This window comes from Hermetia illucens, chromosome 2, assembly GCF_905115235.1.
Source record: "Hermetia illucens chromosome 2, iHerIll2.2.curated.20191125, whole genome shotgun sequence".
Taxonomy (NCBI): Eukaryota; Metazoa; Arthropoda; class Insecta; order Diptera; family Stratiomyidae; genus Hermetia; species Hermetia illucens.
Genome location: NC_051850.1, coordinates 10,393,719 through 10,412,414, shown reverse-complemented (window position 1 = coordinate 10,412,414; position 18,696 = coordinate 10,393,719). Strand labels below are relative to the sequence as shown.

The 18,696-nt window shown below is 45.3% G+C and overlaps 2 protein-coding genes across 5 annotated transcripts in view; one reads left to right on the top strand and one right to left on the bottom strand.

Moving 5' to 3' along the window:
• Positions 1–16,156, bottom strand: part of LOC119647837 — a 43,894-nt gene extending 27,738 nt beyond the window's left edge. Inside the window, exons 1-4 of one of the 3 annotated variants that reach the window (XM_038049087.1) lie at positions 15,981–16,156; positions 15,748–15,922; positions 14,690–15,669; positions 14,351–14,631 (exon numbers count right to left, since the gene is read on the bottom strand). In XM_038049087.1, the coding sequence (XP_037905015.1) occupies positions 14,530–14,631; positions 14,690–15,669; positions 15,748–15,922 (1,257 nt within the window). In that variant the 5' untranslated portion in view covers positions 15,981–16,156 and the 3' untranslated portion in view covers positions 14,351–14,529. Of the gene's footprint in view, positions 1–14,350; positions 14,632–14,689; positions 15,923–15,980 lie in introns of those variants that run through there. The other 2 variants (XM_038049084.1, XM_038049085.1) reach the window with 2 other exon arrangements.
• Positions 1–18,696, top strand: part of LOC119647842 — a 142,887-nt gene that overhangs the window by 45,914 nt on the left and 78,277 nt on the right. The window lies entirely within an intron of this gene.

The window sequence follows — 18,696 nt, the reverse complement described above, 5'->3', positions numbered from 1 at the left end:
TTGGAAGGTGGAAAGGTTCAAAACCTACTGCTGGCTTCTGTCACGCAGTTATGTCAGACATCTACTCATTAAAACCACCTCCTTCTCATTCCACTCTCCCCACGGAACTCCTATCAAGTATTGCATCGCGGGGCTAGATCAGCTTTTAACTGCGGCTCATTATGGTTCTCTTCCTTCCTTGTTTTCGTCGTTGTTCTTCCTGCCTAAGTTGTTGGTGAATAGCTTGCAGTTCCCTTACAACCTGGTTCCAGGCATCCGTTGACTCCAGCATAAACTCTACAATGTTTTCGGGTGTTAAACGCCTGTCTGCGACCGTTTCCATTCTTGTTCGGTGCGCGGTGAACCTGGGGCAATCAAATATGACATGCTCCGTATCCTCAGCCACGTTACCACATCTTGGGCAGGATGGTGATTCGTCGTGACCAAATCGATGTAAATAAGCACGATAACCTCCATGTCCACTTAAGAATTGTGTTAACTCGTAGCTTAATTCCTCATGGTTTCGTTCAAACCATCTCCGAATATCCGGAATGATGCGGTATGTCCAACGACCAGTTTAGGACTCGTCCCATCGCTGTTGCCACCGTTCGATAGATTCCCACCGTGCCAGCTGCCGTCGAAATGCGCTAGACTCTCCAGCTGCATACGTTTTGTCATAGAGTCGCCGACCTTCCTTCGTCAAGATGTCTATGGGGAGCATTCCTGCTAGTACATATGCTGCTTCTCCTGATGTTGTCCGATATGCACTGCATACCCGGAGTGCACTTAACCGATACGCCATTCCCAATTTTCGGCAGTTCACTTTGTTATTCAGAGCAGTTGGCCAAACTGGAGCTGCGTAGAGTAGCACGGAGCTGACTACCCTGGAGACAGAAGACGTCGACTTTGTCTTGACCCACCAATGTTCGGTAGTATTCTCGAGATCGTTGTAGCGATGGAAAACGCTTTAGTTGCGGCGTACTCAATGTGTCTTTTGAAGTTGAGTCTTCTGTCAATAATTACTCCCAAGTATTTGAGCGATGGTTGGGAGTAAATTGTTTTTCCGCCAACTTTGATTTTCACAGTTGTGTTCTTTCTTCTCTTGTTGATGAGAACTACTTCTGTTTTATGCTCGGCAAGTGAAAGGCCAGGAATTGATCTCCCATATCGCTTCATTTGCATAGATCTCGATCTCGTCTTGGTGCTTTGTAACTACCGTTATTACGATATTATCGGCGAAGCCAATAGTTGTCACGTTGTCCGGTAGGCGTAGCGTCAACACTCCATCGTACATAACCAGCCACAGCAAGGGACCCAGGACAGAACCCTGTGGCACTCCGCAAGTTGTCGGGAATATTTTTAGCCCATCGTCCGAGTCGCAATAAAATCTTCTTCCAAGGAGAAACTTGACCACAAGGCGTACAATGTACTTCGGGGCTTGTATCTTGTCGAGTGCCTCGATGATTTTTTTCCATTTTGCACTATTGAACGCATTTTTTACGTCGAGGGTTATTACTGCACAGCATTTTCCTTCTTCTATTGCAGCCTGAGCCAAGCCGGTCAGCATGCTGATTGCGTCGATAGTTGATTTTGCCTTACGAAATCCGAATTGTTTGTCGGAAAGGCCTCCTTCCTTTTCCGCAACAGCGAGCAGTCTGTTATATATTACTCGTTCAAATAGTTTGCCAATGGTATTGACCAGGCATATAGGCCTATATGAGGAAGGGTCACCCAATGGTTTACCTGCCTTCGGAATGAGTATCAGTTTTTGTACCTTCCATTGCTCGGGGAATTCTCCTTCCCTAAGGCATGCCATGAAAACTTGGGCAAACATACCTGGTGCTGTCCTGGCGGCTACTTTCAGGGCAATGTTAGAGATTCCATCCGGTCCTGGAGTCTTTTTTTCAATCAATCTTTTTGCTGCGTCTAGAACCTCCTCATTTACCACCTTCCGAATTTCTTCGGGATTTAAATGTACTGCAGGCAGACTTGTACCATTCAGATCCACTGGAAATAGAGTGTTTACTATATTCTGCAACAACTCTGGGCAAGTAATCGGTGGGGAGCGCTCGTCTTTTAGTGATGACATCACCGACCTATATGCGCCACCCCATGGGTCAGAGTCAGCTTCAGTACACATCCGCTTGAAATGTTCGGATTTGCTCTTTGCGATAGCTACTTGCAATTTTTTCCTCGCATTTTTATATTGCACGTGTAGCTCCTCTTTTGCGCTGGGAGCATCTCCTAGCTTTGAGACACTTTTTCCGGCATTCCTCAATTTCGGAATTCCACCAAAAATTAGGATTTCGTCTTCGGAAAGTGCTACGTTGAGGCATAGCGGCATCGCATGCCCGCTGCAATTTTTCCACGACCTGTGAAACTTTGTTTTGTGCGCTTCCCGATAGCAATGTATCTTCCAGAAGTACCTCCTTGAACATTTCTGCGTCGAATTTCTTAGTTACCCAACTCATCGTTATTCGTTTTAATGGCTTCAAATTATTCCTTTGCGAGGTTTGAAAGATGATAGCCTGATGATCGCTGTGTGTGTACTCCTCGCTGACACGCCACTCCAAGTCTCTGATTAGAGTATCACTGACGAAGGTGAGATCTACCACCGATTGCAAGAGTTGGCAAGTACCACGTTCAAGCGCGAGAATGTCTCTAGCAATATTCGTCCTCTTGCGTTGGTTTCTCTGCTACCCCATTCTTCTGCCCATGCGTTGAAGTCGCCAGCTATTACTTTGGGGTTGTAGCGACTTACATTGAAGGATAGTTTCTCCAGCAATGACGTGAATTCCTCTAATGTGAGGCTCGGTGCTGCGTAACAGCTATAGACATATATCCCTCCAATCTTGGCACGGGTGCACCCGTCTTCTGGATGTTTTTTCGCATCTACTATAGCTTGGCTTCCGCAGCTCCATATCGCCGCCTTACTGGTTTTGTCTGCTATCCATACTCCGCTATGCAGATTTTCGTATTGTTCAGATACAATCGCAACGTCGACGTTGTTCTCGAATACGCTTTGGGAAAGTAGGTCTTGGGCCGCTCGACAGTGATTCAGATTGAGTTGCATAAACTTCATTTGGCTTTCTTTATGAACGCCTCTCTGAACACTGGGCATTTACTGCCTCCTGCAATGTGGGCGCTGTCACTACTTTTTGCTTCCACACCGAATACGCACTTGGGCATTCCGTTGCAGTCCTTTGACAAATGGCCTTGTTCTCCACATTTGCGGCACAGATTTGATCTGTCTGGGGAGCTAGTGCAAGCTTTCGCTATATGACCAACCTGTCAGCACTTATAGCATTTATGTACTGGACTCTGTTCCCGTAACCGACAGACCACCCATCCAATACGTACTTTGCCCACTGCAATCGCATTTTTCGCTGCTTCAATAGGAAGACTTATCGACGCTATCTGCGTGTCATCGTACGCTTTTCTAAGTCGTAGCACATTAGACTCGCTCACTGGTTGCAATCCCAATTGGGTTTGCAAGGCCTCGCAGATCTCAGATTTTGTGGTGACTTCATCCAAATCCTTGCATTCAATCACCACCTAGTGATGCTTCAATTTTCTTCCGTAGGTTTTCGCCTCCGTCATCACCAGTTTTAAGTTCGAACAACAGGTCAAGTTTTAAGTTCGAACAACAGGTCGCCGATTGTCACGAAAATTGGTAGGAGTATGTGATCTGCCGTTCCCTTTACATGCAGCAACTGACGCATTTTGTGTTAAGTTTAAGGGGGGGCTCCCCATACATGTGAATGTAGGGTGCAATTTTTTTTTCCCACAGAATGTAGCCATGTGGGATATCAAATGAAAGGTCTCAATTAGTACTTTTCGAAACTGGTTCAATATTTGATATTGGGTGAAACATAGGGGAGTGAGGGCTCAAAATATGACCCCCGAAAAGTGTAACAGGTCTCGTTCTCAGAACCTATCCAACCGAAAAATCTGAAAAAAATCACGCTGGTGCATCTCTACGAAATCTAGGCCTAGAAATATATCCGGTTCCGATATCTGCACAAATAAAGTTAATAATAGTATATTTCCATATTTTAGAAATTTACCCGGCACGCCCCTTATGTTCATACCAGAAGTACAAAATGGCGCTCATGCTCAAGGGCAAAACAATTTGAAATCGTGTGTACTCGCACTGATTTCCCCCCTTGAGGGGCAAGGAGGAGTGTGGTATCTGTCTAGTATCTAACTGTGGCCAAGAGCTTACAGGAGACGGCAGAGTTGGCCTGCTAACTACCTCCATATTGTAGATATCGTAATGTTCCAGGTCAATTTGACTTCTGTTTAAGCTTTGTGTAACTTTTATACTTGTAAAGATTTAGAGGTAGCTATTTTTAGGAGAATTTGTTTGAGATACAATCATGTTCACATGTGCACACATGTGAGACGATTACGGGGCGTCCACATCGTGCATACAAACTAGTGACCACAGGTAGATACTATACAGCTACCACACTCCCCCTTGGCCCTCAAAGAAGGGAAATCAGTGCGAGTACGCACTATTTCAAATTGCTCTGTCCTTGAGCATGAGCGAGCGCCACGACGACCAGGAGCACAGCTCCGTCTGCTGCATCTGTTTCGTCACAATCTGTGGCCACCACTTCAGCAGGATCGGGTAGGCAGCGGATGAAATGGACTGAAGAAATGAACCTCTTCATCATCCGCTCCTACTACGAAATAACGGCGGGGCGGGTACAACATCTTACCGCCCCTTGTTGCACCAAAGATTCGTCGAGTGTTTCCCGCAATGCGCGCACGTAACTGTGCAGCGAGTCGCAGACCAGTACCGCTTTATTACTCGCAGCGACACAATCCCGGCCACCATCAGGGAGCGTGTTCGACTTGAAGTCATCGGGGAAACTGGTGACCGAGAGTCGATGAGGGCAGAGGCGGCGGCATCAACAACACCACGCCGCACTGCAGGCAACAGTTTCAGTACTCGCCGAAGCACTCTTCTCCAGCGTCCAGCTGAAGTTTCTGCTGAGGTTCGGGACGAATTCTAAAGAGCGTGTATAGAATTCTCGGATATGGATCCTTTGCATAGACCAGGTATTCCCAGGCTCTATGCATCTCCAGCAACTCCGGAAATTCTATCTCAAATCAATGTTCAGATTACATTTCGGCTGTGTGCCATTGGTTTGAGTGACCAAAGAGATCCACCATGGAAAATTCATCTGGAACGTCGACGGGACTCACTAAGGCAGGACATTGCTAGACTGATTCAGATCAGCACTGGCAATGCCAGCCGATGGGTGAGAAATAAAGTGCAGAGGGTTTACCGGAACTATGCCATCCCCGGTGAGACACCCGTAGTTGAAATTCTGGACACACTAAAACAGAAACTTTCTGTCATATACAGTCGGTTACGACGGTATGGCGAAAGTTATTCCGGACGTGTCCAGAATGCAACATACGTGAGGAACCAGCGGAGCTTTTTCAGATCTCTCAACGAATCTCAACAGAGCGCCCAGACAATACAGTTCTCGGTGACGGAAGCGAAAGAGTATTGGGGTGGACTTTGGAGGTTACCTGCCCAGCATGCTGATTGGATCACCGCCGAAGGCACCCGCCATGCCAATACACCTCGTCGGATGACAAATGCCGATCTATCAGATCAGAAACAAAGGTGAGAAGAAGAGGAGTAGTATGAAAAATGAAATGAGAATGCTCCTGATTGAGCGAGACTTTCCTTGATGTGCTTTATACTTTAAAGCCAGTGAGGGGCTGGTCGCTCCAAATGGGCATCCTTGTATTCGTCGGATCAGCCAGGAACTACCTCCGGCAAACCTTTGGCTGGGTAACGAATACCGATCTCTCAGTGAAACAGTCATGGGGAAACTCTGAGTTGCCATTTGAGTGTGGTTCACCTCACCACAGGTCAAACAGTTCAGTCTGCAAACCAGTATACCTATGCAGCCTGAAGACATCCTTAAATTGCTTGGGATGTATATTCTGTGAGTTAGCCTAAAAAATATTCTAATATACCTAACCTGACTTCTTATTATGTGGTAAGACTATTGGCTTGTGACATAATCCATATGTCTCGCCCTTGAACTGCTCTATACTATTTATCCTAATACTATCATTTTTGGAGGAAATGAGTTTGGTGAATGTCGGTCAGCACATCATTGGGAACAGGGGAGATGCTTGGGGACCTTCTGAAGACTTCACTCCTAAGTTGGGGTATGGAGAACCTATTGGGATCGCCTATATACGTATTTCGTCCATTCCCAATGGACTCATCAGTAGGCTTTTTATTTTTAGATCTAAAGACAAGGAAAGTGTATCTTCTTAATTATCTCTGTTACTATTTAGATGTTCCCTACCTAATTGTGCGTTAACCTGCTCATTTATCGTAGTGTCATATCCCTACATTTATGTTGGTTTCCCTCAATGCAAACGGGAAACTTTTAAAAAACCAGGAATGTATGGTGGCTCCACCACATGGGAGCTTATGGTCACTCATATCAATGTAAAAGATGTATTGCCTATGTTTAGGGGTACGAAGTAGGCGTGCACAAACGCCTGGTGACCATGTGTTTGGGCGCGCCGCAGTCATAATTGTCTGCGATGATTTTCGTAGGAGGCAAAGGCATTGCATGGAAAAACAATTCTCCAACAACAACACTAACTATATGTGGAATACCTGTAAAACGTAAAAAACGGCAAAACTTATTGGCAATTGCTTTGCCCATAGCAAATTGTCCATATAATTCAAAGAAAATTAATAATATTGATATTAGTTATTTGGAAAATTCCACATTTTTACTTTAAAACCCTCAGAAATTTCTTGTGTTATGGAAAATTCCATAACCTCCTACAATTGCACAAACTCCAGAATTGTTTACATTTTTACGGCTACTCGATGGTCATAAAACCTCAACCCTGACCACAAGCAAGGGTAAAAACCCTTCCCCCGTTTCAAAATTCACTGGAAAAATATCTGTTCAAAACAGATTCCCAGCTGGGGGCCTGAAAAAATTCCAGGACCAAAAGAAGATTTATGGCCCTGAAGAACACTTGGGGAGAAGTTTGAAAGAGCAAAATTGGCTCTTTCCCTGGGTGGCCAATGAAATTCTCCCTAACCAGGCCGCAGAGTACCGAGAATTTCATGGCGAAAACCGCAGAGTGAAGATTTACGAGGGCAATTTCTTAGAATATTGCCAGGGAGTGTTCCTTGGAAATTGAGATTTTATGAAACATCTCTTCTGGCAATGTATGAACCCCCAAATTTGAGAAGTGGAAGATTTTACTGACGTTTTTTCACCCTCTAATTCCCCTAGACCCAATCGATTCGCCAGCACATTACATTTTGACGATCTTGTGGAAAATTTTACGTTGGCTCTACCACCGGTGAGCTTCTGAAAAAACTTCCACCAGTAAATTATGAGGAACATTTGCCGCAATTTTTTGGAGGAAAAACCCCAGCAGCATATACCGTAGCTGCTTAGCGGTACAACGCCCCACGATTGACTGACACGTGTCAGTGTGGAAAAACTTTAAGTCGCCGCGTCCGTTACAGCTAACCGACGTGCTCTATGGCCACATTCGCGTATGGGAAGCGATCGTTCGGGTTAAGGGCTATAGGGCAGGTACGGGGAAAGACACTTCGGGTGTCTTGTGGCCAAAAGCTTGGGGCGCGATGTGTAACTTGTGATTTCGGAATTAAACGTGACAAGGCAGAGATGTAGTTGCTATTCAAATGGAATTGTTAGGAGTATATTTGTGAGATGTTCCTCTTTCCATAATATGTATGAGAAGGTGTGAAATGGTCTCCTATCCTGATTCCGAGCGAACCAGGTGGCCGATGTGCAGGAGAGAGTCAAGGCCGTAGAACTCATAGATAGTGCTTCTCTCATACGCTTTTACTTCAGAACTTAGGAGGCACTGTACCAGGGGTCCCTCCTAGTAATAAGCTGAGCATTGTTCGTTCCACTCCCAGCGACCCGGGTAAGAGAAACTTTTAGGCTTGGATGGGCGACAACTTGCATTCTACATTGCAAGTTGGCTTGATCCGCGGACTATCAACCTCTGACCATTTACATATAGTTTCTCGTTCAGAGATATCCACGAACTCCAACAGCTGTTACTCTCTTACATGGTCCCTAATCCTTTACGGTAACGGGGCCTCGTCGTCAGCAAGCACTTTTCTGTTGTGTTCTGGCTACAAGCTCATCCTATAATTTGTTGCTATCAATATCTGCCGTAAGGCTGGTGTAGCAGTCTTTGATATTAAAGTGGACTGGGATCTGTTCTTTCATGTTAGCTGTGAATGCATATCTGGTTTTCATATTACTACCAGATATTCATATTGTTGAGTATAATTGCACCGTAGGTGGCTGAGACACTGGCTGAGCACGTGTTCGGCAAGGACAACATAGTTGCTGACGCTTTGTCTCGTGTCTCCGAGGTTAACATCCCCACCTCACTCGATTTCTCGGCTATTGCCAAGGCGCAGGAAGATGACGCAGCACTTGAGAGCCTCAAATCCAATCCAAAATACAAATTTCGGGAGTTACCCATCTTCGGCTCAAACCTCTCGCTCTGCTGCGAAGACTCGGAAAAGGAACCTCGGCCATACATTCGGGCCACCTTTCGCAAGGAAGTGTTCCACGCAGTTCACGACTTAGCGCATCCAGGCATCAGGACAACAAAGCGGTTAGTCACCGAGAAATACTTCTGGCCCTCCATGAACAAGGATATCAATTCCTGGGTCAGAGAGTGCATCGCATGCCAGAAGTGTAAAGTCACCAGGCATGTAAGTAAAGAAGTGGGCTTATTCCACCGCACTACCAAGCGGTTCAACAGAATACACCTCGACATAGTAGGGCCTTTGCGAGACTCGCACGTTTACAGGTATTGCCTCACAATCATCGACAGGTTTACGCGGTGGCCTGAAGCAATACCTCTGAAAGACATTACGGCGCAATCTTGTGCTGAAACCCTCTGTCGAGGGTGGATACCTCGCTTTGGCGTCCCTACAGTGGTCATCACTGACCAGGAAACGCAATCTGAGTCCACCCTTTTCTCGGAGTTAGGCAAACTCCTGGGTTTTAAACGCCAGCGGACTACTGCATACCACTCACAATCCAATGGGATGCTAGAACGTTGGCACCGGACGCTGAAAGTTGCAATTATGGCACGCGACGTTCCGTCCTGGACTCAAGTCTTGCCTCTCGTCCTACTCGGCCCACGTACAACCCGTCGAGAGGAATTTGCTGCCAGCCCCGCGGAGCTGGTATACAGGGAGAACTCAAGACTCCCAAGCGATCCGGTCTTCGACAAGAGATCGGGTCTCGCAGAGTCGGGGTTGGTGCGTCTGCTGAGAGACAATCTCCGACGAATCAAAGCGCCACCACCCACCCGACACTCGTCCACACCTGCCTATTCGCCCAAGGAAATGGACACGTGCACGCACGTTCTGGTCAGGACGGATGCCGCTGCAGCCTCCATATGAGGGCCCGTACCGCGTTCTCGAGCGGGGAGAACATTTCTTCCAGTTCGAGATCGGCGGACACAAAAAGGCGGTCTCTCTGTCCAGGCTGAAACCCGTGTGCGCCCCGGAGCAGCGTCGTGTCCGCTTTGTGGATTGACGGTGAACGAAGTTCCGGGATCGGTCGCTGAAACCCCTCGGTTTCATCTGGGGGCGGAGTGATGTGGCGCGGCAGGATTCGCGGCATTCGAAATTTATTTCGAATGTTGCGAATACGAACAAGTAGATGGCGCGGAACTCTCCACTTTTAGAAATCGCCACGGGAGTGGAGGACTAGCGGTGAGAAAGTGCCGTTGGTTGAAACAGAAAAGACCGCAAGGAAATAAACTGGTCTCTTCTGTCTCAACCACCAAGGAGTTTTGCAGATGTGTAATTAAACACTTAAGAGGGATGGATAGCTTCAGTTTGAATGGCTGTACACCACCGCAGCGTCTCAGGGGGTAGATGAGGAAAGTGCAGGAACTTTGCAGTCTTGCAGATTACTCACTGAGGAACCGATCCCAACACCTGCCAACTAGGTATAAAATGCAAATCCATCCAATGAGAGAAGGAGAAATTTAAGGTCCGGTACGGATAACCGGCGGGAGTCGTCTGACTTGGTGACTGGGTCGGGCTCCCGTAATGGACAGCACGGCGTCGAAACCGCTAGGCGTGCGGCGGTTCGACGTCTAGGCGCCACGACGACCAGGAGCACAGCTCCGCCTGCTGCAGCTGTTTCGCTACAATCTGTGGCGACCACTTCAGCAGGTTCGCGTAGGAAGCGGATGAAATGGACTGAAGAAATGAACCTCTTCAACATCCGCTCCTCATCATCATCAACGGCGCAACAACCGGTATCCGGTCTAGGCCTGCCTTAATAAGGAACTCCAGACATCCCGGTTTTGCGCCGAGGTCCACCAATTCGATATTCCTAAAAGCAGTCTGGCGTCCTGACCTACGCCATCGCTCCATCTTAGGTAGGGTCTGCCTCGTCTTCTTTTTCTATCATAGATATTGCCCTTACAGACTTTCCGGGTGGGATCATCCTCATCCATACGGATTAAGTGACCCGCCCACCGTGACCTATTGAGTCGGATTTTATCCACAACCGGACGGTCATGGTATCGCTCATAGATTTCGTCATTGTGTAGGCTACGGAATCGTCCATCCTCATGTAGGGGGCCAAAAATTCTTTGGATAATTCTTCTCTCGAACGCGGTCAAGAGTTCGCAATTTTTCTTGCTAAGAACCCCAGTTTCCGAGGAATACATGAGGATTGGCAAGATCATTGTCTTGTACAGTAAGAGCTTTGACCCTATGGTGAGACGTTTCGAGCGGAATAGTTTTTGTAAGCTGAAATAGGCTCTGTTGGCTGACAGCAACCCTGCGCGGATTTCATCATCGTAGCTGTTATCGGTTGTGATTTTCGACCCTAGATAGGAGAAATTGTCAACGGTCTCAAAGTTGTATTCTCCTATTCTTATTCTTCTTCCTGTTTGACCAGCGCGGTTTGATGTTGTTGGTTGATTCGTCTTCGATGCTGACGTTGTCACCATATATTTTGTCTTGCCTTCATTGATGTGCAGCCCAAGATCTCGCGCTATTCACCGCCTGCTCGATCTGGATGAAGGCAGTTTGTACGTCTCGGGTGGTTCTTCCCATGATGTCGACATCGTCAGCATAGGCCAGTAGTTGGGTGGACTTAAAGAGAATCGTGCCTCTTGCATTTACCTCAGCATCACGAATCACTTTCTCGAGGGCCAGGTTAAAGAGGACGCATGATAGGGCATTCCCTTGTCGTAGACCGTTGTTGATGTCGAATGGTCATGAGAATGATCCTGCTGCTTTTATCTGGCCTCCCACATTGGTCAGGGTCAGCCTTGTCAGTCTTATCAATTTCGTTGGGATACCGAATTCTCTCATAGCCGTGTACAGTTTTACCTTGGCTATGCTATCATAGGCGGCTTTAAAGTCAATGAATAGATGGTGCAACTGTTGTCCATATTCAAACAGTTTCTCCATCGCTTGCCGCAGAGAGAAAATCTGATCTGTTGCTGATTTGCCTGAAGTGAAAACTCTTTGGTATGGGCCAATGATGTTCTGGGCTTATGGCGCTATCCGGCCTAGCAAGATAGTGGAGAATATCTTATAGATGGCACTCAGCAACGTGATACCTCTATAATTGCTGCACTGTGTGATATCTCCCTTTTTATGTATGAGACAGATAATGCCTCGCTGCCAATCGTCAGGCATTGATTCGCTGTCCCATACCTTGAGCACAAGTTGATGAACCACTTGGTGTAGTTGGTCGCCTCCATATTTAACCAATTCGGCTGTAATTCCATTGGCTCCTGGCGACTTATGATTTTTTAGCCGATGAATTGCACGGATTGTTTCTCCTATACTTGGTGGTGGCAGTATTTGCCCGTCATCTTCAGTTGACGGGACCTCCAACTCGTCGATGTTCTGGTTGTTCAGTAGCTCATCAAAGTACTCAACTCATCGCTCCAATATGCCCATTCTGTCGGAAATCAGATTTCCCTCTTTGTCTCGGCAGGATGAGCATCGAGGCTTCATCCTGCTGACTTTTTGGTAAAACTTACGCGCCTGGTGCGATTGCTCCCTGTACTTTTCTAGTTCACAGACTCGTTGTTTCTCCCAGGCTTCCTTTTTCCGTCTGTGAGGTCGCTTCTCCACTCGACGGAGTTCGTGATAAGTCTCTGCGCGTGCCCACGTTCTTTGAGAATGCAACATTACTCGGTATGCGGAATTCTTCTGTTCCGTTGCTAACTTACATTCATCGTCAAACCAGCCGTTCCGACTTTTTTGCAGCTGGCCGTATCAATGATAACGTTCTTCAGGTGATTGTGAAGATCATTTGTTGATGGTTCATCTCCAGGACCTCTGTTGACTGCGGTTATTGAGGCATCCATTTCCCTCTTATAGGTGTCGCGGAGGGCTGCGTTGTGGATGGCTTCAGTATTCACTCTCACCTGATTGTCAGAGGGGATTCTAGGTGGTGTTGTTATTCGAGCTCGGTGCACCATGCCAACGAGATAGTGATCCGAGTCTATATTGGCTCCCCTATATGTTCTGACATTCATCAAGGCTGAGAGGTGGCGGCGTTCAATCAGGACGTGCTCAATTTGGTTGAAAGTGGTCCCGTCTGGAGAGGCCCACGTATGTTTGTGAACGGCTTTCCGCGCAAATCAGGTACTTCCAACAACCATTTCGTGTGATGCTGCTAACTGGATAATGCGCAATCCGTTATTATTATCGCATACTTCGAGCACATGGTTTACTGGATGGCCGCTATAATAGATGGTATAGCGGCTCTTCTCCAGGAAACCGGTCCCTGTCCATCGCATCTCTTGTAACGCTGTTACATCAGCCCTATATTGGGACAGGGTATCAGCTAGCTGCTCAGCAGCATTCGGTCTAGACAGAGAGCGCACGTTCCATGAGAAAATGCGCAAATCCTAGAATCACGAAAGTAAAATAGGCTACAGTATAGAGCATGATTCTACCAAATTTAGTAAAAATCACATTATTGCTAACAAAGTTAAAATATGTCAAATCGGTCGCTTCTGTGCAAATTCAAGACTTTGAATGTCAATAACATTTGAAAGTGGATATTTTCACATAATATATGCATATATTACGTGCTACATACTAATGGAGCAAATATACATTCAAATTTCTTTATAAAAGAAATACACAAAGCCTTTCATTCCTGAAGCGTCTAATTTCCGGTTTTCCGACTTTTTTGTATCTGTTCTTCGCATTTGCTAATAATATTAAACTCAGAGTGTGAAGCGTATGAGGGTGGCTATTATCAATACAGGACTTTCCATCAAACGATTTATTTAAACCGCTTTCTAGAAAATAGAGGGCAATGGAATTTTTAGCTATGTGATACGGAGCTGTCGCGCACTCGTCGCTCCTCACTTCCTTTTCTTTTTCTTCAGCCTTCAGTTCACAAGCGGGGTCGGCTTGTCGTGTTCGGTTTCGTCATTTTATTTTATCAAATGCCTGATCGGGATGTAATCGCAAGACCTATAAATCCCCATTCAGTGTATCAAGCCACCATTGTTTTGGCCGGCTTTTTGGTTGCTTACCATTGACTTCGATGTTCTGACCAATACTGGTTATTGAATTACGTGACCACACCATCGAAAACGCCTCTCTCTCAGTTTTTCCACGATCGGTGCAGACCCATATCGATCGCGGAAATTCTCATTTCAAACGTGATCAAAACGTCTCATGCTACCAATGCAATGCAACATCTTTGTCCCCATTACCGCAAAACGCCGTTCATTGACCTTTATAGTCGGCCAACACTAAGAACTATAGAGAGCGGCAGACGGACGACATTGCATTAAATTTTAGATTTGGGACGTGCGCTGATACGTCGATCACAAAGAACACCAGTTGGGGAATGCCACTTCATCCAGGTGGCGTTAATGCGTGAAACAATTTCATTACGCAGTTCTCCATTGGCTAATAGCATTGACTCGAGATATTTAAATCGCTCAGTTCTTTCAATGGCAGTAACCTGCCCAGAACTGAGCGATTTCAATATCTCGGATCAATGCTATAAGCCAATGGAGAACCACGTTATGCTCCTCACATAGAGAAACCCAAAACCTTTTATACCCGAAGCGTCAAGGTTCCAGTTTCCCGACTTGTTTTTTCATATTCAAGTTTAGAGCTTCAGTATTTGCGGGCGGATCTAAAGGGTCAATTCAGCCAATTTTCTTCAGATTTTGGGATAGCTCTTCCCTCTAGGTAGTCGCCTGCCACGCAGGATGGTCTTTTGACCATCTCAATATTCAGAGTTCATTACACACTTTATACAGAATGCAGGGGGAAAAACTAGGCTTTCTTTTGAAAAATATTTTTTAATGTAAAAACAAAGTTCACAAATATTTCTTGCAAGGACATAAAAAACATATTTACTCGGCCATAATTTAGGCAAATTGGGTATTGCCTAAATTACCGCCTGCACTCTCGACCTGGACCTGCGTAATGTGAAAGTTAGAAATCTGAACTTGACTTGCTCATTTGAACAAAAACAGTTTATTCTTTCTCCAACTGTGTCGGTAAGGGATTTCCTCTCGTCTGAACTCCACGATATCCAAGTTATCCAGATATAGTCGGGACTGTAAGGAATTGCACTCAAATAAATCAAACGAAACAGCATATTAGAAATACCTTTACCTTAAGGAGGTCCTCGTGGATGTATCTTCCCCAGTATATCTTAAGTGGTTGTGGATTTGCCTGTTTTCTAGCTTCTATAAATTTGTGCAGTAGATCCAAATCGAGTTTTATTGTAACATGTTCCACATCACATTTCTGTAGATTCTTTAAGTCCCGAATTAATTCAACAAGTCCGTCAGCGCTAACATCGCTAGCGCTGTCGTAATCACTGATGTCGATCCGCAACTCTTCCAAGTTGGGTATTTTCAAAGCAATTGCTCGAAGAACGTTATCGTCAACATGCTGAAACTCGGGCAGATAGAGAAATTTCAGGTTCTTCAAGGATACAATACGACTCAGGAATATTTTGAAACAGTTACGATAACCCGATATTTCCAACAATTCAAGATTAGGAAGATTTGCAATCTCTTCGAAAACTGATGTAACTGCAGGTTCGTAAATATCGCATAAGATGAGTTGTTTGAGCTTTTTTAATTGTCCAATTGATTCATAGTTGCAGTATTCTATTGGGCTGATGATCAGATACTCTAATTCATGTTGTGTATCAAATAAAGCTTGAAGCGCACCGTCCGCAAGAAGAGGGCAATACGATATATCAAGGTATTTCAGATTATTCCCATTCATGAGTTTGATGAAATTTTCCTCTCTAAAAATGCTACAGTGACGGATATCTAACCCGACTAAGTTAGTCATTTGACTTATCTCTGCTCCACTCACTTTGTTGAAAACTGGTAAATCTAGATACTTTATGCTCTGCATATTTCCAACTGTTGACAAAAGTCGGTGTTGAAATCTTTCATCTTCTCCCGTTACAGAAATTGATTCCAGAGATTTGTTGGCGAATAATATTTTCTGAAATATTTTCAGTTCAGATTCACAGGCTGGATTAAACAAGCGAATAGCTTCCAGGCTACGACAATGTGCTGCTATTAATTTGTAGCGGCGTCTTCTTTCGGAAGGTCTAAAAGAAATAGGAAGAGCTAAGGAAATAATCTTGATTTGGTATCCAAAACGTTCTAATATCTGCGTGGTCTCATCCACTGTTAAACGTCTCCTACATTCTTCTATATAAAACACATCCTTTTCTGACACTAGCTGGAGAACCCTATCTTCGCCGAAATAGTTGGCGAGGATGAGCTTATCAGTTAGAGGTAGAAATGACAGTATATGTTGAAGGCAATCGTCGTTGAGCTCGGAGAGTGTTTTCTGAGTTGTTCCAACTTTTTTATTCATCTAAAATGGAATATCAAGTAATGGAGGTTTAGATATTGTTAAGGACAGTGATACCTACCTTTGTTCCACTGGTTCCTATATTAGACGAACTTAACACTGAATGTAGTCCACTTTCCCATCTAATACTGAAGGCTTGGAACGAGCAAAACTATCTGAGAGTGCATCCAACTGTGTTCACTTCTTATCTCAGTTCGATTGCCTGAGTAAGACGTTATTGGGGTGAGAGATTTTTTATCTGTAATTTGAAGAGAATATTACAGTCAAGCCACAGTTTGGACTGTTCACTTAGGTCACAAGCGAGGTATTATCAATCAATTATTTAAAGTCGTAATCTGTAATCTGCAATCTGAACATGAGAGAAAAGACTGATAAAAAAATGCAAAGAGAGTGATGCAATGGACTTTTAAGGGAACCATAAACATTGCAAAATAATTAACACAACGGACTTTGAAAAAGTACGTATTTCAACAAATACAATAATTATGAAGATACCTGGCAAATCTGGAAGTTAGGTATAAAATGCACTACCAAAAATCAGAAGGAGAAATTTAAGGTCCAGTAAGGATACCCGGCGGGATTCGTCTGATTTGATGACTGGGTCGGGCACCCGTAATGGACGAAACCACTAATCGTGGGGCGGCTCGACGATGACCAAGAGCATTGCTTCGCCTGTAGCGGCTATATCGCAACAATTTGTGGTGACCACTTCAGTAGGTTCGCATAGGCAGCGGATTAGGTGAACTGAGAATTTGAACCTCTTTATTATCGGCTCCTATCACTAGGTAACAACGTCGGAGGCAGGTACAACATCTTACCGCCCCCTGTTGAACCAAAGATTCGTCGAGCGTTTCCCGCAACACGCGCATGTGACTATACATCCAGTTCCAGACCAGTATCTTCTTTTTCTCCGGCGGGGTTCGACTCGTCGTGATCGGTTTCGCCATTTGGTTCTATCAAATGCCTAATCTGGATGCAATCCCCATCCAGCCTATCAAGCCACCGTTATTTCGGCCTGCCTTGTGGTCGACTACCATCGTCTTCGATGTTCAGACCAATCTTGGCAAGTCTATTCTCGTTAGCACGAATAGCGTGACCAAACCATTGAAGAAGACGCCACTTTCGCAATTTTTCCACGATCCCTGCAACCCCATAACGATCGCAGATATACTCATTTCGGATGTGATCAAAACTTGTCACGCCACTAGTCCAACGCAACATCTTCATCTCCATTACCGCAAGACAACGTTCATTGTCTTTTATAGTCGGCCAACACTCAGAACCATAGAGGGCGACAGGACGCACGACATTGCGGTAAATTTTAGATTTGAGACGTTCGTTGATACGTCGATCACAAAGATTCACAAAGAACACCAGTTGTAGAACGCCACTTCATCCAGTTTGCGTTAATGCGTGAAGCAATTTCATAACGCAGTTCTCCATTGGCTGATAGCGTTGAGCCGAAGTATTTAAATCGTTCAGATCTGGGCAGATCACTGTCGCTGACAGTGATTGTGTCTGTTTCATGAGGGTCGATCGTCAAAAATTCAGTTTTATTCAGACTCAATCTGAGACCGTGTTGCATGAGGCGATCATTCCATTTTTAGACAAGTTGCCCGAGATCATTTTTGCTATTAGACGCTAGGAAGACATCATCCGCATAAACCGGCGTATAGGACGCTGGACATGCGATGTCCTGTGTAACAGTGCCCATAACAAGAACAAAGAGGAATGGTGGGAGGTTGCTTCCTTGATGAACACCTCCAGAGACACGAAGCGGTTTTGATACACCCGGCACACTTCGAACTTTACTCTTTGGATGGTGATAGAGCAATTGAACCCAGCGCACGAGTTCTTCTGGCACTAAGTGCTGTCGTAGAGTATGCCAGATGAGTTTGTGCGGGACACGGTCAAAGGATTTCTCTAAATTCAGAAATGCAATGTAAAGAGGGCGATGCTTCTCACGGTGTTTCCCCATGAGTAACCGCGTAGCGTGTTTTCCGTCAATAGTTCTGCAGTTTTTCACAAATCCGGTTTGATTCATCGGTATTTCAACGATTTCGCGAATACAGTTGTCAAGAATGCGTTCAAAAATCTTTATGGTATGGGATAGTAACCGGGATCGGACGGTAATTTGAACATTCTGCTGGACTACCTTCCTTTTTCCATATTGGAACTGTAGTACTTTCTTGCCAGTCAGATGGTGTTCTTTCTTCCTGAATAACCCGATTAAAGAATTCACTAAGCCACAATGTTGGGTCTCAGCTTTTAGCTTTTCAGAACTCAGACGCAACATCGTCAGATCCTGTGGTTTTCCCCGATTTGATTCGTTTTATTGCCTCCTCAACTGCTTCGATATCCTGTGTGCGTTCGTTTCGGTTTTTGGTAAGTCGATACAGATCTCTCTGCTATCCTTAGTGTCCAGGTTATTGTAAAGATTTTTGTAATGAGCGCCGTCATTCCAAAGCCAAGTATCTCAGTTGATGTACCGCTTACCTGGCTTGGTGACTGCCAGGGTTGCAGAGACCGCTTTGTGGATCGTGTCTTTCATTTGGTTCCACGATTCTTCCACATTCGTAACGGTTGGTAATCGCCACCATTTAATGCGCGGGGGGCAGTGCGTCCCTTACACTGTTTTATCGGTGACTTAATTCGCAGGACGGCAATCAACAGTCAATGTTGATGTGTAATGGTCTCATAGAGAACGAAGTGAATAATGTGATCAGTTGATATAATGTTAAGCTTCATCAGCCGATCATCAAATTGTTCGACTTCTT